Source organism: Oncorhynchus clarkii, unplaced genomic scaffold (genome assembly GCF_045791955.1).
Source record: "Oncorhynchus clarkii lewisi isolate Uvic-CL-2024 unplaced genomic scaffold, UVic_Ocla_1.0 unplaced_contig_7032_pilon_pilon, whole genome shotgun sequence".
NCBI lineage: Eukaryota > Metazoa > Chordata > Actinopteri > Salmoniformes > Salmonidae > Oncorhynchus > Oncorhynchus clarkii.
The window spans coordinates 5,784-25,000 of NW_027260853.1; the positions used below are offsets into that span (position 1 = coordinate 5,784).

The window sequence follows — 19,217 nt, forward strand, 5'->3', positions numbered from 1 at the left end:
CTGAGTTTGGGAAACCCTGTGGTGAATAGACTACTTCAGTACCAGACCAGGACACAGAGATACACCTCCACTCCACAGACGGCAGATACACACTCTGACATAGATACAGTCCACAACAGCTCTCCATCTCTTTATCTTTCACCCCCTGTATACTTCTCTTATTCACCCTCTTCCACTGTGTGTGTTTGACACTCTGATCTCTCACTCCCACCTAATCTCTATCTCTCTGTTCCTCTCTCTCTCTCTCTGTTCCTCTCTCTCTGTTCCTCTCTCTCTCTGTTCCTCTCTCTCTCTCTCTCTCTCTCTCTCTCTCTCGCTTCAATTATTATTATTATTGACTATTTCAATGTTAATCTTCATCTCCCTCGCTCTATCTTCTGACTTTTACCCTCTCTGTTTCCCTCCCTTTTCATCACTCTCTCTCTCTAACTCTCTTCTTGTCCTCCTCCTCTATCCCTCTCTCTGTGTTTCTCTCCCTTTCCCTCTCTCTTCCTCTCTCTTTTGCCCTCTCTCTTCCTCTCCCTTCTTGTCCTCCTACTCTCTCCCTCTGTGTTTCTCTTCATTTCTCTTTCTCACTCCCTCATGCTCTGTACACCTCTTTCTTTCTCGCTCTGATTTGCCTCACCAGGTCTATCACTCTCTCTGTTTCTCTCTCTCCTCTCTCCTCTCCTCTTCTCGGGTATGGTGAGGATGACTCTGGGAGCTCTGGCACTGTTTGTAGCTGTGTGTGGAGTGTCCAGTTTTGTGTTGCTGGGGGTGGCCATAGGGACAGACTACTGGTACCTGATAGATGTCGCTCAGAGAGAAAACATCTCCAACCTCTCTCTCAACTCACACTCAGGACTGTGGAGGACCTGCAACTGTAAGTCACTGCATGTTACTTTTCTTTTAGCAGGGAGTCAGATACTGGTCCTTTGTGGCTTAGTGTGACCATCTGTAGCTCAGCTGGTACTACCAGGTTATAACATGTATAGTGTGACCATCTGTAGCTCAGCTGGTACTACCAGGTTATATCATGTATAGTGTGACCATCTGTAGCTCAGCTGGTACTACCAGGTTATAACATGTATAGTGTGACCATCTGTAGCTCAGCTGGTACTACCAGGTTATAACATGTATAGTGTAGTCCCCTGTAGCTCAGCTGGAACAGCATGGTACTACCAGGGAAATATCATGTATAGTGTAATTCCCTGTAGCTCAGCTGGTACTACCAGGTTATAACATGTATAGTGTAGTCCCCTGTAGCTCAGCTGGTACTACCAGGTTATAACATGTATAGTGTGACCATCTGTAGCTCAGCTGGTACTACCAGGTTATAACATGTATAGTGTGACCATCTGTAGCTCAGCTGGTACTACCAGGTTATAACATGTATAGTGTGACCATCTGTAGCTCAGCTGGTACTACCAGGTTATAGCATGTATAGTGTGACCATCTGTAGCTCAGCTGGTACTACCAGGTTATAGCATGTATAGTGTGACCATCTGTAGCTCAGCTGGTACTACCAGGTTATAGCATGTATAGTGTGACCATCTGTAGCTCAGCATGGTACTACCAGGTTATAACATGTATAGTGTGACCATCTGTAGCTCAGCTGGTACTACCAGGTTATAACATGTATAGTGTGACCATCTGTAGCTCAGCTGGTACTACCAGGTTATAGCATGTATAGTGTGACCATCTGTAGCTCAGCTGGTACTACCAGGTTATAGCATGTATAGTGTGACCAGCTGTAGCTCAGCTGGTACTACCAGGTTATAACATGTATAGTGTGACCATCTGTAGCTCAGCTGGTACTACCAGGTTATAACATGTATAGTGTGACCATCTGTAGCTCAGCTGGTACTACCAGGTTATAGCATGTATAGTGTGACCAGCTGTAGCTCAGCTGGTACTACCAGGTTATAACATGTATAGTGTGACCATCTGTAGCTCAGCTGGTACTACCAGGTTATAACATGTATAGTGTGACCATCTGTAGCTCAGCTGGTACTACCAGGTTATAGCATGTATAGTGTGACCATCTGTAGCTCAGCTGGTACTACCAGGTTATAGCATGTATAGTGTGACCATCTGTAGCTCAGCTGGTACTACCAGGTTATAACATGTATAGTGTGACCATCTGTAGCTCAGCTGGTACTACCAGGTTATAGCATGTATAGTGTGACCATCTGTAGCTCAGCTGGTACTACCAGGTTATAACATGTATAGTGTGACCATCTGTAGCTCAGCTGGTACTACCAGGTTATAGCATGTATAGTGTGACCATCTGTAGCTCAGGAGGTACTACCAGGTTATAACATGTATAGTGTAGTCCCATGTAGCTCAGCTGGTACTACCAGGTTATAGCATGTATAGTGTGACCATCTGTAGCTCAGCTGGTACTACCAGGTTATAACATGTATAGTGTGACCATCTGTAGCTCAGGAGGTACTACCAGGTTATAACATGTATAGTGTAGTCCCATGTAGCTCAGCTGGTACTACCAGGTTTTAACATGTATAGTGTGACCATCTGTAGCTCAGCTGGTACTACCAGGTTATAGCATGTATAGTGTGACCAGCTGTAGCTCAGCTGGTACTACCAGGTTATAACATGTATAGTGTGACCATCTGTAGCTCAGCTGGTACTACCAGGTTATAACATGTATAGTGTGACCATCTGTAGCTCAGCTGGTACTACCAGGTTATAGCATGTATAGTGTGACCATCTGTAGCTCAGCTGGTACTACCAGGTTATAGCATGTATAGTGTGACCATCTGTAGCTCAGCTGGTACTACCAGGTTATAACATGTATAGTGTGACCATCTGTAGCTCAGCTGGTACTACCAGGTTATAGCATGTATAGTGTGACCATCTGTAGCTCAGCTGGTACTACCAGGTTATAACATGTATAGTGTGACCATCTGTAGCTCAGCTGGTACTACCAGGTTATAGCATGTATAGTGTGACCATCTGTAGCTCAGGAGGTACTACCAGGTTATAACATGTATAGTGTAGTCCCATGTAGCTCAGCTGGTACTACCAGGTTATAGCATGTATAGTGTGACCATCTGTAGCTCAGCTGGTACTACCAGGTTATAACATGTATAGTGTAGTCCCCTGTAGCTCAGCTGGTACAGCATGGTACTACCAGGTTATAACATGTATAGTGTAGTCCCCTGTAGCTCAGCTGGTACTACCAGGTTATAACATGTATAGTGTAGTCCCCTGTAGCTCAGCTGGTGCTACCAGGTTATAACATGTATAGTGTAGTTCCCTGTAGCTCAGCTGGTACAGCATGGTACTACCAGGTTATAACATGTATAGTGTAGTTCCCTGTAGCTCAGCTGGTACAGCATGGTACTACCAGGTTATATCATGTATAGTGTAGTCCCCTGTAGCTCAGCTGGTACTACCAGGTTATAACATGTATAGTGTAGTCCAATGTAGCTCAGCTGGTACTACCAGGTTATAACATGTATAGTGTAGTTCCCTGTAGCTCAGCTGGTACAGCATGGTACTACCAGGTTATAATATGTATAGTGTAGTCCCATGTAGCTCAGCTGGTACTACCAGGTTATAGCATGTATAGTGTGACCATCTGTAGCTCAGGAGGTACTACCAGGTTATAACATGTATAGTGTAGTCCCATGTAGCTCAGCTGGTACTACCAGGTTATAGCATGTATAGTGTGACCATCTGTAGCTCAGCTGGTACTACCAGGTTATAACATGTATAGTGTAGTCCCCTGTAGCTCAGCTGGTACAGCATGGTACTACCAGGTTATATCATGTATAGTGTAGTCCCCTGTAGCTCAGCTGGTACTACCAGGTTATAACATGTATAGTGTAGTCCAATGTAGCTCAGCTGGTACTACCAGGTTATAACATGTATAGTGTAGTTCCCTGTAGCTCAGCTGGTACAGCATGGTACTACCAGGTTATAATATGTATAGTGTAGTCCCATGTAGCTCAGCTGGTACTACCAGGTTATAGCATGTATAGTGTGACCATCTGTAGCTCAGGAGGTACTACCAGGTTATAACATGTATAGTGTAGTCCCATGTAGCTCAGCTGGTACTACCAGGTTATAGCATGTATAGTGTGACCATCTGTAGCTCAGCTGGTACTACCAGGTTATAACATGTATAGTGTAGTCCCCTGTAGCTCAGCTGGTACAGCATGGTACTACCAGGTTATATCATGTATAGTGTAGTCCCCTGTAGCTCAGCTGGTACTACCAGGTTATAACATGTATAGTGTAGTCCAATGTAGCTCAGCTGGTACTACCAGGTTATAACATGTATAGTATAGTTCCCTGTAGCTCAGCTGGTACAGCATGGTACTACCAGGTTATAATATGTATAGTGTAGTCCCATGTAGCTCAGCTGGTACTACCAGGTTATAGCATGTATAGTGTGACCATCTGTAGCTCAGGAGGTACTACCAGGTTATAACATGTATAGTGTAGTCCCATGTAGCTCAGCTGGTACTACCAGGTTATAGCATGTATAGTGTGACCATCTGTAGCTCAGCTGGTACTACCAGGTTATAACATGTATAGTGTAGTCCCCTGTAGCTCAGCTGGTACAGCATGGTACTACCAGGTTATAACATGTATAGTGTAGTCCCCTGTAGCTCAGCTGGTACTACCAGGTTATAACATGTATAGTGTAGTCCCCTGTAGCTCAGCTGGTGCTACCAGGTTATAACATGTATAGTGTAGTTCCCTGTAGCTCAGCTGGTACAGCATGGTACTACCAGGTTATAACATGTATAGTGTAGTTCCCTGTAGCTCAGCTGGTACAGCATGGTACTACCAGGTTATATCATGTATAGTGTAGTCCCCTGTAGCTCAGCTGGTACTACCAGGTTATAACATGTATAGTGTAGTCCAATGTAGCTCAGCTGGTACTACCAGGTTATAACATGTATAGTGTAGTTCCCTGTAGCTCAGCTGGTACAGCATGGTACTACCAGGTTATAATATGTATAGTGTAGTTCCCTGTAGCTCAGCTGGTACAGCATGGTACTACCAGGTTATAACATGTATAGTGTAGTTCCCTGTAGCTCAGCTGGTACAGCATGGTACTACCAGGTTATAACATGTATAGTGTAGTCCCCTGTAGCTCAGCTGGTACTACCAGGTTATAACATGTATAGTGTAGTTCCCTGTAGCTCAGCTGGTACTACCAGGGTTATAACATGTATAGTGTAGTTCCCTGTAGCTCAGATGGTACTACCAGGTTATAACATGTATAGTGTAGTCCCCTGTAGCTCAGCTGGTACTACCAGGTTATAACATGAATAGTGTAGTTCCCTGTAGCTCAGCTGGTACAGCATGGTACTACCAGGTTATAACATGAATAGTGTAGTTCCCTGTAGCTCAGCTGGTACTACCAGGTTATAACATGTATAGTGTAGTCCCCTGTAGCTCAGCTGGTACTACCAGGTTATAACATGTATAGTGTAGTCCCCTGTAGCTCAGCTGGTACTACCAGGGTTATAACATGTATAGTGTAGTTCCCTGTAGCTCAGCTGGTACTACCAGGGTTATAACATGTATAGTGTAGTTCCCTGTAGCTCAGATGGTACTACCAGGTTATAACATGTATAGTGTAGTCCCCTGTAGCTCAGCTGGTACTACCAGGTTATAACATGAATAGTGTAGTTCCCTGTAGCTCAGCTGGTACAGCATGGTACTACCAGGTTATAACATGAATAGTGTAGTTCCCTGTAGCTCAGCTGGTACTACCAGGTTATAACATGTATAGTGTAGTCCCCTGTAGCTCAGCTGGTACTACCAGGTTATAACATGTATAGTGTAGTCCCCTGTAGCTCAGCTGGTACTACCAGGTTATAACACGTATAGTGTAGTTCCCTGTAGCTCAGCTGGTACTACCAGGTTATAACATGTATAGTGTAGTTCCCTGTAGCTCAGCTGGTACTACCAGGTTATAACATGTATAGTGTAGTTCCCTGTAGCTCAGCTGGTACTACCAGGTTATAACATGTATAGTGTAGTTCCCTGTAGCTCAGCTGGTACTACCAGAGTTATAACATGTATAGTGTAGTCCCCTGTAGCTCAGCTGGTACAGCATGGTACTACCAGGTTATATCATGTATAGTGTAGTTCCCTGTAGCTCAGCTGGTACTACCAGGTTATAACATGTATAGTGTAGTCCAATGTAGCTCAGCTGGTACTACCAGGTTATAACATGTATAGTGTAGTTCCCTGTAGCTCAGCATGGTACTACCAGGTTATAGCATGTATAGTGTGACCATCTGTAGCTCAGCTGGTACTACCAGAGTTATAACATGTATAGTGTAGTCCCCTGTAGCTCAGCTGGTACAGCATGGTACTACCAGGTTATAACATGTATAGTGTAGTTCCCTGTAGCTCAGCTGGTACTACCAGGTTATAACATGTATAGTGTAGTTCCCTGTAGCTCAGCTGGTACAGCATGGTACTAGTAGGTTATAACACGTATAGTGTAGTTCCCTGTAGCTCAGCTGGTACTACCAGAGTTATAACATGTATAGTGTAGTCCCCTGTAGCTCAGCTGGTACTACCAGGTTATAACATGTATAGTGTAGTCCCCTGTAGCTCAGCTGGTACTACCAGGTTATAACATGTATAGTGTAGTTCCCTGTAGCTCAGCTGGTACTACCAGGTTATAACATGTATAGTGTAGTCCTCTGTAGCTCAGCTGGTACTACCAGGTTATAACATGTATAGTGTAGTCCCCTGTAGATCAGCTGGTACTATCAGGTTATAACATGTATAGTGTAGTCCCCTGTAGCTCAGCTGGTACTACCAGGTTATAAAATGTATAGTGTAGTCCCCTGTAGCTCAGCTGGTACTACCAGGTTATAACATGTATAGTGTAGTTCCCTGTAGCTCAGCTGGTACTACCAGGTTATAACATGTATAGTGTAGTTCCCTGTAGCTCAGCTGGTACAGCATGGTACTAGCAGGTTATAACATGTATAGTGTAGTTCCCTGTAGCTCAGCTGGTACTACCAGGTTATAACATGTATAGTGTAGTCCCCTGTAGCTCAGCTGGTACAACATGGTACTACCAGGGTTATAACATGTATAGTGTAGTCCCCTGTAGCTCAGCTGGTACAACATGGTACTACCAGGGTTATAGCATGTATAGTGTAGTCCCCTGTAGCTCAGCTGGTACTACCAGGTTATAACATGTATAGTGTAGTCCCCTGTAGCTCAGCTGGTACAGCATGGTACTACATGGCTTTAAGATGCTTTGGATAAGTTTCAGTTAAAGTGTCAGCTAGATGGCAGATATTATATTATCAGGTATTATATTATCAGATATTCTATTATCAGACATTCTATTATCAGATATTATAGGTGTATTAGTACTGGGCTGGAAGAAAAACAGTCCCACCCTGACAGTCCCCAGGACCAGAGTTGAGGAGAGTTGCTTTACTGCAGTGTGGGTGTAAGAGCCAGCGTGGGTGACGGCATGTCTGTTTTCTGCTGCAGACAACCTCTGGGTTATAATAATGTCATAACATACAACTCAACCTAGGCTAGGACTGCTGTGGTGTTTAGAAACAGACTGACATCCAGGCTAGGACTGCTGTGGTGTTTAGAAACAGACTGACATCCAGGCTAGGACTGCTGTGGTGTTTAGAAACAGACTGACATCCAGGCTAGGACTGCTGTGGTGTTTAGAAACAGACTGACATCCAGGCTAGGACTGCTGTGGTGTTTAGAAACAGACTGACATCCAGGCTAGGACTGCTGTGGTGTTTAGAAACAGACTAACATCCAGGCTAGGACTGCTGTGGTGTTTAGAAACAGACTGACATCCAGGCTAGGACTGCTGTGGTGTTTAGAAACAGACTGACATCCAGGCTAGGACTGCTGTGGTGTTTAGAAACAGACTGACATCCAGGCTAGGACTGCTGTGGTGTTTAGAAACAGACTGACATCCAGGCTAGGACTGCTGTGGTGTTTAGAAACAGACTGACATCCAGGCTAGGACTGCTGTGGTGTTTAGAAACAGACTGACATCCAGGCTAGGACTGCTGTGGTGTTTAGAAACAGACTGACATCCAGGCTAGGACTGCTGTGGTGTTTAGAAACAGACTGACATCCAGGCTAGGACTGCTGTGGTGTTTAGAAACAGACTGACATCCAGGCTAGGACTGCTGTGGTGTTTAGAAACAGACTGACATCCAGGCTAGGACTGCTGTGGTGTTTAGAAACAGACTGACATCCAGGCTAGGACTGCTGTGGTGTTTAGAAACAGACTGACATCCAGGCTAGGACTGCTGTGGTGTTTAGAAACAGACGAACATCCAGGCTAGGACTGCTGTGCTGTTTAGAAACAGACTGACATCCAGGCTAGGACTGCTGTGGTGTTTAGAAACAGACTGACATCCAGGCTAGGACTGCTGTGGTGTTTAGAAACAGACTGACATCCAGGCTAGGACTGCTGTGGTGTTTAGAAACAGACTGACATCCAGGCTAGGACTGCTGTGGTGTTTAGAAACAGACTGACATCCAGGCTAGGACTGCTGTGGTGTTTAGAAACAGACTGACATCCAGGCTAGGACTGCTGTGGTGTTTAGAAACAGACTAACATCCAGGCTAGGACTGCTGTGGTGTTTAGAAACAGACTGACATCCAGGCTAGGACTGCTGTGGTGTTTAGAAACAGACTGACATCCAGGCTAGGACTGCTGTGGTGTTTAGAAACAGACTAACATCCAGGCTAGGACTGCTGTGGTGTTTAGAAACAGACTGACATCCAGGCTAGGACTGCTGTGGTGTTTAGAAACAGACTGACATCCAGGCTAGGACTGCTGTGGTGTTTAGAAACAGACTAACATCCAGACTAGGACTGCTGTGGTGTTTAGAAACAGACTGACATCCAGGCTAGGACTGCTGTGGTGTTTAGAAACAGACTGACATCCAGGCTAGGACTGCTGTGGTGTTTAGAAACAGACTGACATCCAGGCTAGGACTGCTGTGGTGTTTAGAAACAGACTGACATCCAGGCTAGGACTGCTGTGGTGTTTAGAAACAGACTGGGAGGGAAATGAGGGGGGGGAGATGAGGGAGAAGAGGTGAGGGGGAGGAGATGAGGGAGAAGAGATGAGGGGGAGGAGATGAGGGAGAATAGATGAGGGGGAGGAGATGAGGGAGAGGAGATGAGGGAGAAGAGATGAGGGGGAGGAGATGAGGGGGAGGAGAAGAGGGGGAGGAGATGAGGGGAGGGGAGGAGATGAGGGGGAGGAGATGAGGGAGAGGAGATGAAGGAGAGGAGATGAGGGTGAGGAGATGAGGGGGAGGAGATGAGGGGGAGGAGATGGGAGAGTTGAGGGGGAGGAGATGAGGGAGAGGAGATGAGGGGGAGGAGATGAGGGAGAGGAGATGAGGGAGAGGAGATGGGTGAGTTGAGCGGGAGAAGATGAGGGAGAGGAGATGAGGGGGAGGAGATGAGGGGGAGAAGATGAGGGAGAGGAGATGAAGGGGAGGAGATGAGGGAGAGGAGATGAGGGAGAGGAGATGAGGGGGAGGAGGTGGCAGAGTTGAGGGGGGAGGAGATGAGGGAGAGGAGACGAGCGGAGAGGACATGAGGGAGAGGAGATGGGAGAGTTGAGGGGAAAGGAGAATAGGGGGGAGAAGATGAGGGGGGGGGATGAGGGGGAGGAGATGAGGGAGGGGAGATGAAGGAGAGGAGATGAGGGCGAGGAGATGAGGGGGAGGAGATGAGGGAGGGGAGATGAAGGAGAGGAGATGAGGGCGAGGAGATGAGGGGGAGGAGATGAGGGGGAGAAGATGGGAGAGTTGAGGGGGAGGAGATGAGGGAGAGGAGATGAGGGGGAGGAGATGAGGGAGAGGAGATGAGGGAGAGGAGATGAGGGAGAGGAGATGGGTGAGTTGAGGGGGAGAAGATGAGGGAGAGGAGATGAGGGGGAGGAGATGAGGGAGAGGAGATGAGGGGGAGAAGATGAGGGAGAGGAGATGAAGGGGAGGAGATGAGGGAGAGGAGATGAGGGAGAGGAGATGAGGGGGAGGAGATGGGAGAGTTGAGGGGAAAGGAGAATAGGGGGGAGAAGATGAGGGGGAGGATATGAGGGGGGAGGAGATGAGGGAGGGAGGATATGAGGGGGGAGATGAGGGGGGAGATGAGGGAGGATATGAGGGGGGGGGGGATGAGGGGGAGGAGATGAGGGAGGGAAGATGTGATTGGCTGATCCATGTGTTCTGTCTTCTCTCCCAGCCCAGAAGCTCTGTCAGCCATTCGTCAACCCGTTTGAAGGCGGACAAAACGTCACAGACTCTTACAGACAACTTTTAAGTAAGAACAGTTACAGTAACTAAAGCACTTATCATCATCTTCATCATTACCATGGTCATATGATTACCACCTTTTGGGCAGTATTTTGCTGTGTGTTAATGTTAAATATATTGGTGGGTATTTGGCCGTGTTTAAATGCAAGATATATTGGTGAGTATTTAAATGTAAGATATATTGGTGAGTATTTAAATGTAAGATATATTGGTGAGTATTTAGCAGTGTGAAAATGTAAGATATATTGGTGAGTATTTAAATGTAAGATATGTTGGTGAGTAATTAGCAGTGTGTAAATGTAAGATATATTGGTGAGTAATTAGCCGTGTTTAAGCGTAAATGATATGTTGGTGGGTAATTAGCCGTGTTTAAGCATAAATGATTTAGCTCATTATTTGTCAGTGCTTCTGCAGCAGGAGGGTTGATGGAGGTGTTCATTGTTGTTTAGCATCATTAATCAGGCTGGTTATTGTTGTTTAGCATCATTAATCAGGCTGGTTATTGTTGTTTAGCATCATTAATCAGGCTGGTTATTGTTGTTTAGCATCATTAATCAGGCTGGTTATTGTTGTTTAGCATCATTAATCAGGCTGGTTATTGTTGTTTAGCATCATTAATCAGGCTGGTTATTGTTGTTTAGCATCATTAATCAGGCTGGTTATTGTTGTTTAGCATCATTAATCAGGCTGGTTATTGTTGTTTAGCATCATTAATCAGGCTGGTTATTGTTGTTTAGCATCATTAATCAGGCTGGTTATTGTTGTTTAGCATCATTAATCAGGCTGGTTATTGTTGTTTAGTGTCATTAATCAGGCTGGTTATTGTTGTTTAGCATCATTAATCAGGCTGGTTATTGTTGTTTAGCATCATTAATCAGGCTGGTTATTGTTGTTTAGTGTCATTAATCAGGCTGGTTATTGTTGTTTAGCATCATTAATCAGGCTGGTTATTGTTGTTTAGCATCATTAATCAGGCTGGTTATTGTTGTTTAGCATCATTAATCAGGCTGGTTATTGTTGTTTAGCATCATTAATCAGGCTGGTTATTGTTGTTTAGGTCATTAATCAGGCTGGTTATTGTTGTTTAGTGTCATTAATCAGGCTGGTTATTATTGTTAGTGTCATTAATCAGGCTGGTTATTGTTGTTTAGCATCATTAATCAGGCTGGTTATTGTTGTTTAGCATCATTAATCAGGCTGGTTATTGTTGTTTAGGTCATTAATCAGGCTGGTTATTGTTGTTTAGTGTCATTAATCAGGCTGGTTATTGTTGTTTAGTGTCATTAATCAGGCTGGTTATTGTTGTTTAGCATCATTAATCAGGCTGGTTATTGTTGTTTAGCATCATTAATCAGGCTGGTTATTATTGTTAGTGTCATTAATCAGGCTGGTTATTGTTGTTTAGTGTCATTAATCAGGCTGGTTATTGTTGTTTAGTGTCATTAATCAGGCTGGTTATTGTTGTTTAGTGTCATTAATCAGGCTGGTTATTGTTGTTTAGTGTCATTAATCAGGCTGGTTATTGTTAGCATCATTAATCAGGCTGGTTATTGTTAGCATCATTAATCAGGCTGGTTATTGTTAGCATCATTAATCAGGCTGGTTATTGTTAGCATCATTAATCAGGCTGGTTATTGTTGTTTAGTGTCGTTCATCAGGCTGGTTATTGTTGTTTAGGTCATTAATCAGGCTGGTTATTGTTGTTTAGTGTCATTAATCAGGCTGGTTATTGTTGTTTAGTGTCATTAATCAGGCTCCTGTAGAGGTATTGGCTGGTTATTGTTGTTTAGTGTCATTAATCAGGCTGGTTATTGTTAGCATCATTAATCAGGCTGGTTATTGTTGTTTAGTGTCATTTATCAGGCTCCTGTAGAGGTATTGGCTGGTTATTGTTGTTTAGCATCATTAATCAGGCTCCTGTAGAGGTATTGGCTGGTTATTGTTGTTTAGCATCATTAATCAGGCTCCTGTAGAGGTATTGGCTGGTTATTGTTGTTTAGCATCATTAATCAGGCTCCTGTAGAGGTATTGGCTGGTTATTGATTAAAACAACAACATTTTATCAGATGTTCTTATCCAGATCCATTTACAGTTAATACATTCATCACCAGATTGTTTTCAAACCCCTTGACTTTATCCACATTGTGTTGTATTACAGCCTGAATTTAAAATGGATTACATGGAGATTTTGTTGGTCACTGGCCTGACACACAATACCCCATAATGTCAAAGTGGATTTTTTACATTTTTCACAAATTATAACAAATTGAGGCTAAAATGTCTTGTGTCGATAAGTATTCAACCCCGTTGTTATAGAAACGCCTAAATAAGTTCAGGTGTAAAAATGTGATTAACAAGTCACATAAGAAGTTGCATGGACTCACTCTGTGTGCAATAATAGTGTTTAACATAATTTTTGAATGATTACCTCATCTTTGTACCCCACACATACAATTATCTCTTATGTCCCTCAGTCAAGCAGTGAATTACAAACACAGATTCAACCACAAAGACCAGGGAGGTTTTCCAATGTTTGCCAAAGTAGGGCACCTATTGGTCGATGGGTAAAAATTATAAAAGCAGACATTGAAAATCCCCTTTGAGCCTCTGGTGAAGTTAATAATTACACTTTGGATGGTGTATCAATACACCCAGTCAATACAACTCAGTTGCTCAGAGAGACCCATGGTGACTTTAAAACATGGCTGTGACAGGAGAACACTGAGGATGGATCAACTACATAGTTACTCTACAACACTAACCTAACTGACAGAGTTTAATGGCTGTGACAGGAGAACACTGAGGATGGATCAACTACATAGTTACTCTACAACACTAACCTAACTGACAGAGTTTAATGGCTGTGATGGGAGAAAACTGAGGATGGATCAACTACATTGTAGTTACTCTACAATACTAACCTAACTGACAGAGTGAAAAGAAGGAAGCCTGTACAGAATAACAATATTCCAAAACATACATCCTGTTTGCAACAAGGAACTAAAGTAAAACTGCAAATAATGTGGCAAAGAAATTAACTTTAGGTCCTGAACACAAAGTTTTGTGTTTGAGGAAAATCCAATACAACTCATTACTGAGTACCACTCTCCATATGTTCAAGCATAGTGGTGGCTGCATCATGTTATGGGTATACTTGTCATAGTTAAGGGCTGGAGAGTTTTTCCAGGTGAAAAAAAACATGATAAAATGGAGATGATCCACATCCATCCATCCAGCTCGAAGAAGTTTGATAATAATTTTGGGAAGGTATTGAACAATCCATGTGTGGAAAGCTGTTAGAGATTTACCCAGAAACACTCACAGCTGTAATCGCTGCCAAATGTGCTTCTACAAAAGCATTTTATTTATTTTATTTTATTGAACCTTTATTTCACTACAAAATGTGGAATAGGTCAAGGGGTATGAATACTTCCTGAAGGCTCTGTATCACAGTCATATCAAGTTCATTTTTCATCAAAGTTACTATCAGCATAGTCAGGGCCAGTAAGGGGGGAAAAAGTAAAGTGTGAGTGTTAGACAATGTCAAACCCAACACTTGGCCCCTAAGCCCTTTATCGAGTGGCCACTTGCTGTTGGGTTCGATAGTGATTGATTTGATTTTTTATTGAACTTTTATTTAACTAGGCAAGTCAGTGTTTTGTTAAGACTCTCTGTAGAGTCCATCATAACGGATTAATAAAACACCACTCTGTAGAGTCCAATATAACGGATTAATAAAACACCACTCTGTAGAGTCCAATATAACGATTAATAAAACACCACTCTGTAGAGTCCAATATAACGGATTAATAAAACACCACTCTGTAGAGTCCAATATACTGTCTTAACAAAACACCACTCTGTAGAGTCCAATATAACGGATTAATAAAACACCACTCTGTAGAGTCTAATATACTGTCTTAACAAAACACCACTCTGTAGAGTCCAATATACTGTCTTAACAAAACACCACTCTGTAGAGTCTAATATACTGGCTTAACAAAACACCACTCTGTAGAGTCCAATATACTGGCTTAACAAAACACCACTCTGTAGAGTCCAATATAACGGATTAATAAAACACCACTCTGTAGAGTCTAATATACTGTCTTAACAAAACACCACTCTGTAGAGTCTAATATACTGTCTTAACAAAACACCACTCTGTAGATTCTAATATACTGGCTTAACAAAACACCACTCTGTAGAGTCCAATATACTGGCTTAACAAAACACCACTCTATAGGGTCCAATATACTGTCTTAACAAAACACCACTCTGTAGAGTCCAATATACTGTCTTAACAAAACACCACTCTGTAGAGTCCAATATACTGTCTTAACAAAACACCACTCTGGAGAGTTAGCTAACACCACAAATTGTAAAAGGTCTCTCCAGAGAGGCCCGTAGACACACTCCTCATCCAATAAGATGACGAAAAGGCCGCTCTTTGTGATGCAGACAGTGGAGGTGGGCAAACCCATTACTCATCGTGTTCAAGATAAAATGAGCAGCGGCTCAGTGTTTGCCTCTCTAGGCAGTTTGTGGACCTAGCTGATATTTACAGCTGAGGCTGCTGGCGCCTTCATACGCACTCCTGGTCTACGTTCCAAAATGGCACCCTATTCCCTATATAGAGCACTATTTTAACCAGGGACCATAGGGCTCTGGTCGGAAGTAGTGCACTATATAGTAAAAAATGTGCCATTCGGGATGCACCCTTCATTACAGGAAGAAAGCAGTAGATAGTGACTGAACCCCCATGTGACACTCCTTAATAATACAACTCCTCTTTCCTGAGCTCACATCATGTGTTTCTATTGAGTTATTGATCCAAGGCTCCCTGTCTATAACACCTCCAACAGCCCTGTCCAAACCAAGGACCTTTATAGACGGGAGTTTTCCAGGAAACACAGTCTGAAGAAGATGAAGATGAAGAAGAAGATTCCCTTGTTTTCCCAGAAATCCTGTTTGTAGGATTCCCGGATTTCCTGCTTATTCCAATCGTCATTCCATGGCTCGGCGCCATTAGCTTCTCCTGGTCGACGGTGCCGCCGTACGACAGGGAGTGACACAGCTCCTTAGCCTTCCACTTCCTAGAGGACGGAGAGGAGGGACAGCTGTCTTCACAGAGCTGCCTGAGCTGCAGATCGATAGCTCTTCTCATAGAGATCTTCTCTATTTCAACCATTTTATATTTATGATGTACTACAGGAAGTGACTTGCTAAAAAAATCTACGTCATTTTTTTTTTATTTTTTTTTACAGTGGCTGATTCTCTCAATCCCTTCTTTATGAATCTCTCTGCTTATTGAAGAATCATTAACCTATATTTTAACGTGACAATTGTTTCTGGTGTTTTTCCGAAGATCTGGAGAGCGGCACATGTCCTCCTCTACACAAAGGAGGAGGTCCTTTTTGAGTGGACGAAAGTTATCTCAACTTATTAGTATATTATATAACTTAAATTGGACGATAGTTATCTCAACTTTCCAAAGTTTTGCTTAGATGATAACAAAACACTGTGCTAACTTATTTGTAGACCTTTTCTGAGGCCTTTTGACACGGTTTACCAGTACGTTCTCATTCAAAAAGCTGGCTAAGGCCTGGATCAGCCTTCTTGCAAGTGGTTTGAGAATGGTCTGTCTAATAGTGTGTCAAGCTTAGTTTCCTGGCTATTACAGAAGGTGTACAGCAGGGGTCCGTATTGGGACCTGCTCTGTTTAATATTTATAATCAATAACATTGGTCTATCTGTTAAAACATTTTTATATTCATCTGTATGCAGACTGTGATGCATGCCAATGACCTAACTGTTGCCCAGGCAGAGTTAGAGTTGCAATCTGACCTTGTGACCTTACAGAAAGCCCGGGTTGGTTTGAAAATGTGTACTTTAATAATGTGTTCGAAAAGGCTAAAGATGGACTACATATTTCTTCATTGGATGGTTCTCCCATCGATCAGGTTTCCTCCTATACATATGTGGGTATTTGATTTGACAAAGATTGAATGTTTTTTAAAAAAAAGAAGGATTATCTAGTCAAAAAAGCTCAAATTGAAAGTGGGCCTGATTTAAAAAACAACAACATCTTACCTCTCCCTAATAGCAGGAAGTAGATTTTACAGTCAACCTTCCTGCTGGTTCCTGACTATGGTGAAACTATTTACCAGATTGCAGCAGCCACTACTCTTCAGCCTTCGGATGCCTGCTAGCATAGAGCCCTTTGCTTAATCACAAGGTGACCGTTTTAAAACTCACCACTGCATCCTGTATCAAAAGGTTGGCTGGTCCTCATTAAAGTCCAGTAGATGACTTCATTATTCCCTTCACTGCACAAGCTGTTGACTAACATCACTGTTAAAATATAAAAACAGTACATTAGTCAACAAGCTTTGTTAGGAATGAGTTGATTAATCTACCCCTTGGTCAGTACATTAGTCAACTAGCTTTGTTAGAAATGAGTTGATTCATCTACCCCTTGGTTAGTACGTTAGTCAACAAGCTTTGTTAGGAATGAGTTGATTCATCTACCCCTTGGTCAGTACATTAGTCAACAAGCTTTGTTAGGAATGAGTTGATTCATCTACCCCTTGGTCAGTACGTTAGTCAACAAGCTTTGTTAGGAATGAGTTGATTCATCTACCCCTTGGTTAGTATGTTGGTCAACAAGCTTTGTTAGGAAGGAGTTGATTCATCTACCCCTTGGTCAGTACGTTAGTCAACAAGCTTTGTTAGGAATGAGTTGATTCATCTACCCCTTGGTCAGTACGTTAGTCAACAAGCTTTGTTAGGAATGAGTTGATTCATCTACCCCTTGGTCAGTACATTAGTCAACAAGCTTTGTTAGGAATGAGTTGATTCATCTACCCCTTGGTCAGTACATTAGTCAACAAGCTTTGTTAGGAATGAGTTGATTCATCTACCCCTTGGTCAGTACGTTAGTCAACAAGCTTTGTTAGGAATGAGTTGATTCATCTACCCCTTGGTCAGTACATTAGTCAACAAGCTTTGTTAGAAATGAGTTGATTAATCTACCCCTTGGTCAGTACGTTAGTCAACAAGCTTTGTTAGGAATGAGTTGATTCATCTACCCCTTGGTCAGTACGTTAGTCAACAAGCTTTGTTAGGAATGAGTTGATTCATCTACCCCTTGGTCAGTACGTTAGTCAACAAGCTTTGTTAGGAATGAGTTGATTCATCTACCCCTTGGTCAGTACGTTAGTCAACAAGCTTTGTTAGGAATGAGTTGATTCATCTACCCCTTGGTCAGTACGTTAGTCAACAAGCTTTGTTAGAAATGAGTTGATTCATCTACCCCTTGGTCAGTACGTTAGTCAACAAGCTTTGTTAGGAATGAGTTGATTCATCTACCCCATGGTCAGTACATTAGTCAACATCGTTTGGACTGGGTGGACGAAAGCAGGTGGAAATACCGAGGGGATGGTTAGCCTCTCCACCCACTACTAACTCAATGGAGAAGTGCTCTATGTAGTCAATATGATGTGGTCTAAGGCTGTCTGGACAGGATGGAGGGGTCAGAGGAAGACCCTAAAAAATGTCAAAGACTCCAGCCACCTTAGTCATAGATTGTTCTCTCTGCTACCACACAGCAAACGGTACCAGAGCACCAAGTCTAGGTCCAAGAGGCTTCAAAAAAGCTTCTACTACCAAGCCATAAGACTCCCGAACACCTACCCAGACTATTTGGATTGCCCCATAGTCTCTTTAATAACTCTACCTACAGATGAGGCATAAGGACAGTGTTTAAATCTTAAGAAGTTTGACGTTAAGACTTTGACACCACATCAGTATCAGGTTGTATTTCTCTTTGTGCAAACAAGAAAAATAGAAATATTGACTCTGTACCAGTACCCCCTGTATATAGTCTCCACATTGACTCTGTACCGGTACCCCCTGTATATAGCCTCCACATTGACTCTGTACCGGTACCCCCTGTATATAGTCTCCACATTGACTCTGTACTGGTACCCCCTGTATATAGTCTCGCTATTGTTAATTTACTGCTGCTTTTTAATTACTTGCTACTTTTATTTCTTATTCTTATCCATACTTTTTAAAACTGCATTGTTGGTTAGGGGCTCGTAAGTAAGCATTTCACTGTAAGTTCTACACCTGTTGTATTCGGCGCATGTGACTAATAAAATGAGATTTGATTTGATTTTGAAAGGATGGAGGGGAAAGCATTCTGGATGTAGTCTATCTGGACAGAATGGAGGGGTAAGCATTCTGGATGTAGTCTATCTGGACAGAATGGAGGGGAAAGCATTCTGGATGTAGTCTATCTGGACAGAATGGAGGGGTAAGCATTCTGGATGTAGTCTATCTGGACAGAATGGAGGGGAAAGCATTCTGGATGTAGTCTATCTGGACAGAATGGAGGGGAAAGCATTCTGGATGTAGTCTATCTGGACAGAATGGAGGGGTAAGCATTCTGGATGTAGTCTAAGTCTATCTGGACAGAATGGCGGGGGTAAACATGCATCTCATTGATCTGAGTTAGAATCAGTCTCCCTCCTCCTCCCCCATTTTATTATTGTCCTGCAATAACCTGGTTATCAGACCATGCTGGTTCATTTATCCAACATTGAACTCCCTCCCTCCCACACACACACACACACACACACACACACACACACACACACACACACACACACACACACACACACACACACACACACACACACACACACACACACACACACACACACACACACACACACACACACACAATCCCTCCAGTGCTCAACCTCTCCCTCAGCTCTCTTCCTCCCCATTGATTGTGTGGTCAGATGCTGTCACCCATGGGGTAAACGTAGGTTACACAGTAAGTCTCTCAGCAAACACAGCTTTATTTACCATTGGAGCCAGCTCCTCCCCCACCAG

The 19,217-nt window shown here is 43.1% G+C and overlaps 1 protein-coding gene across 1 annotated transcript in view; it reads left to right on the forward strand.

The window, feature by feature from the left end:
• Nucleotides 1-681: 681 nt before the first annotated feature.
• Nucleotides 682-19,217, forward strand: part of LOC139401923 (transmembrane protein 114-like) — a 35,636-nt gene continuing 17,100 nt past the window's right edge. The window contains exons 1-2 of the mRNA XM_071145939.1: nucleotides 682-862; nucleotides 10,243-10,320. Coding sequence (XP_071002040.1) covers nucleotides 682-862; nucleotides 10,243-10,320 — 259 coding nt within the window. The remainder of the gene's footprint in view (nucleotides 863-10,242; nucleotides 10,321-19,217) is intronic.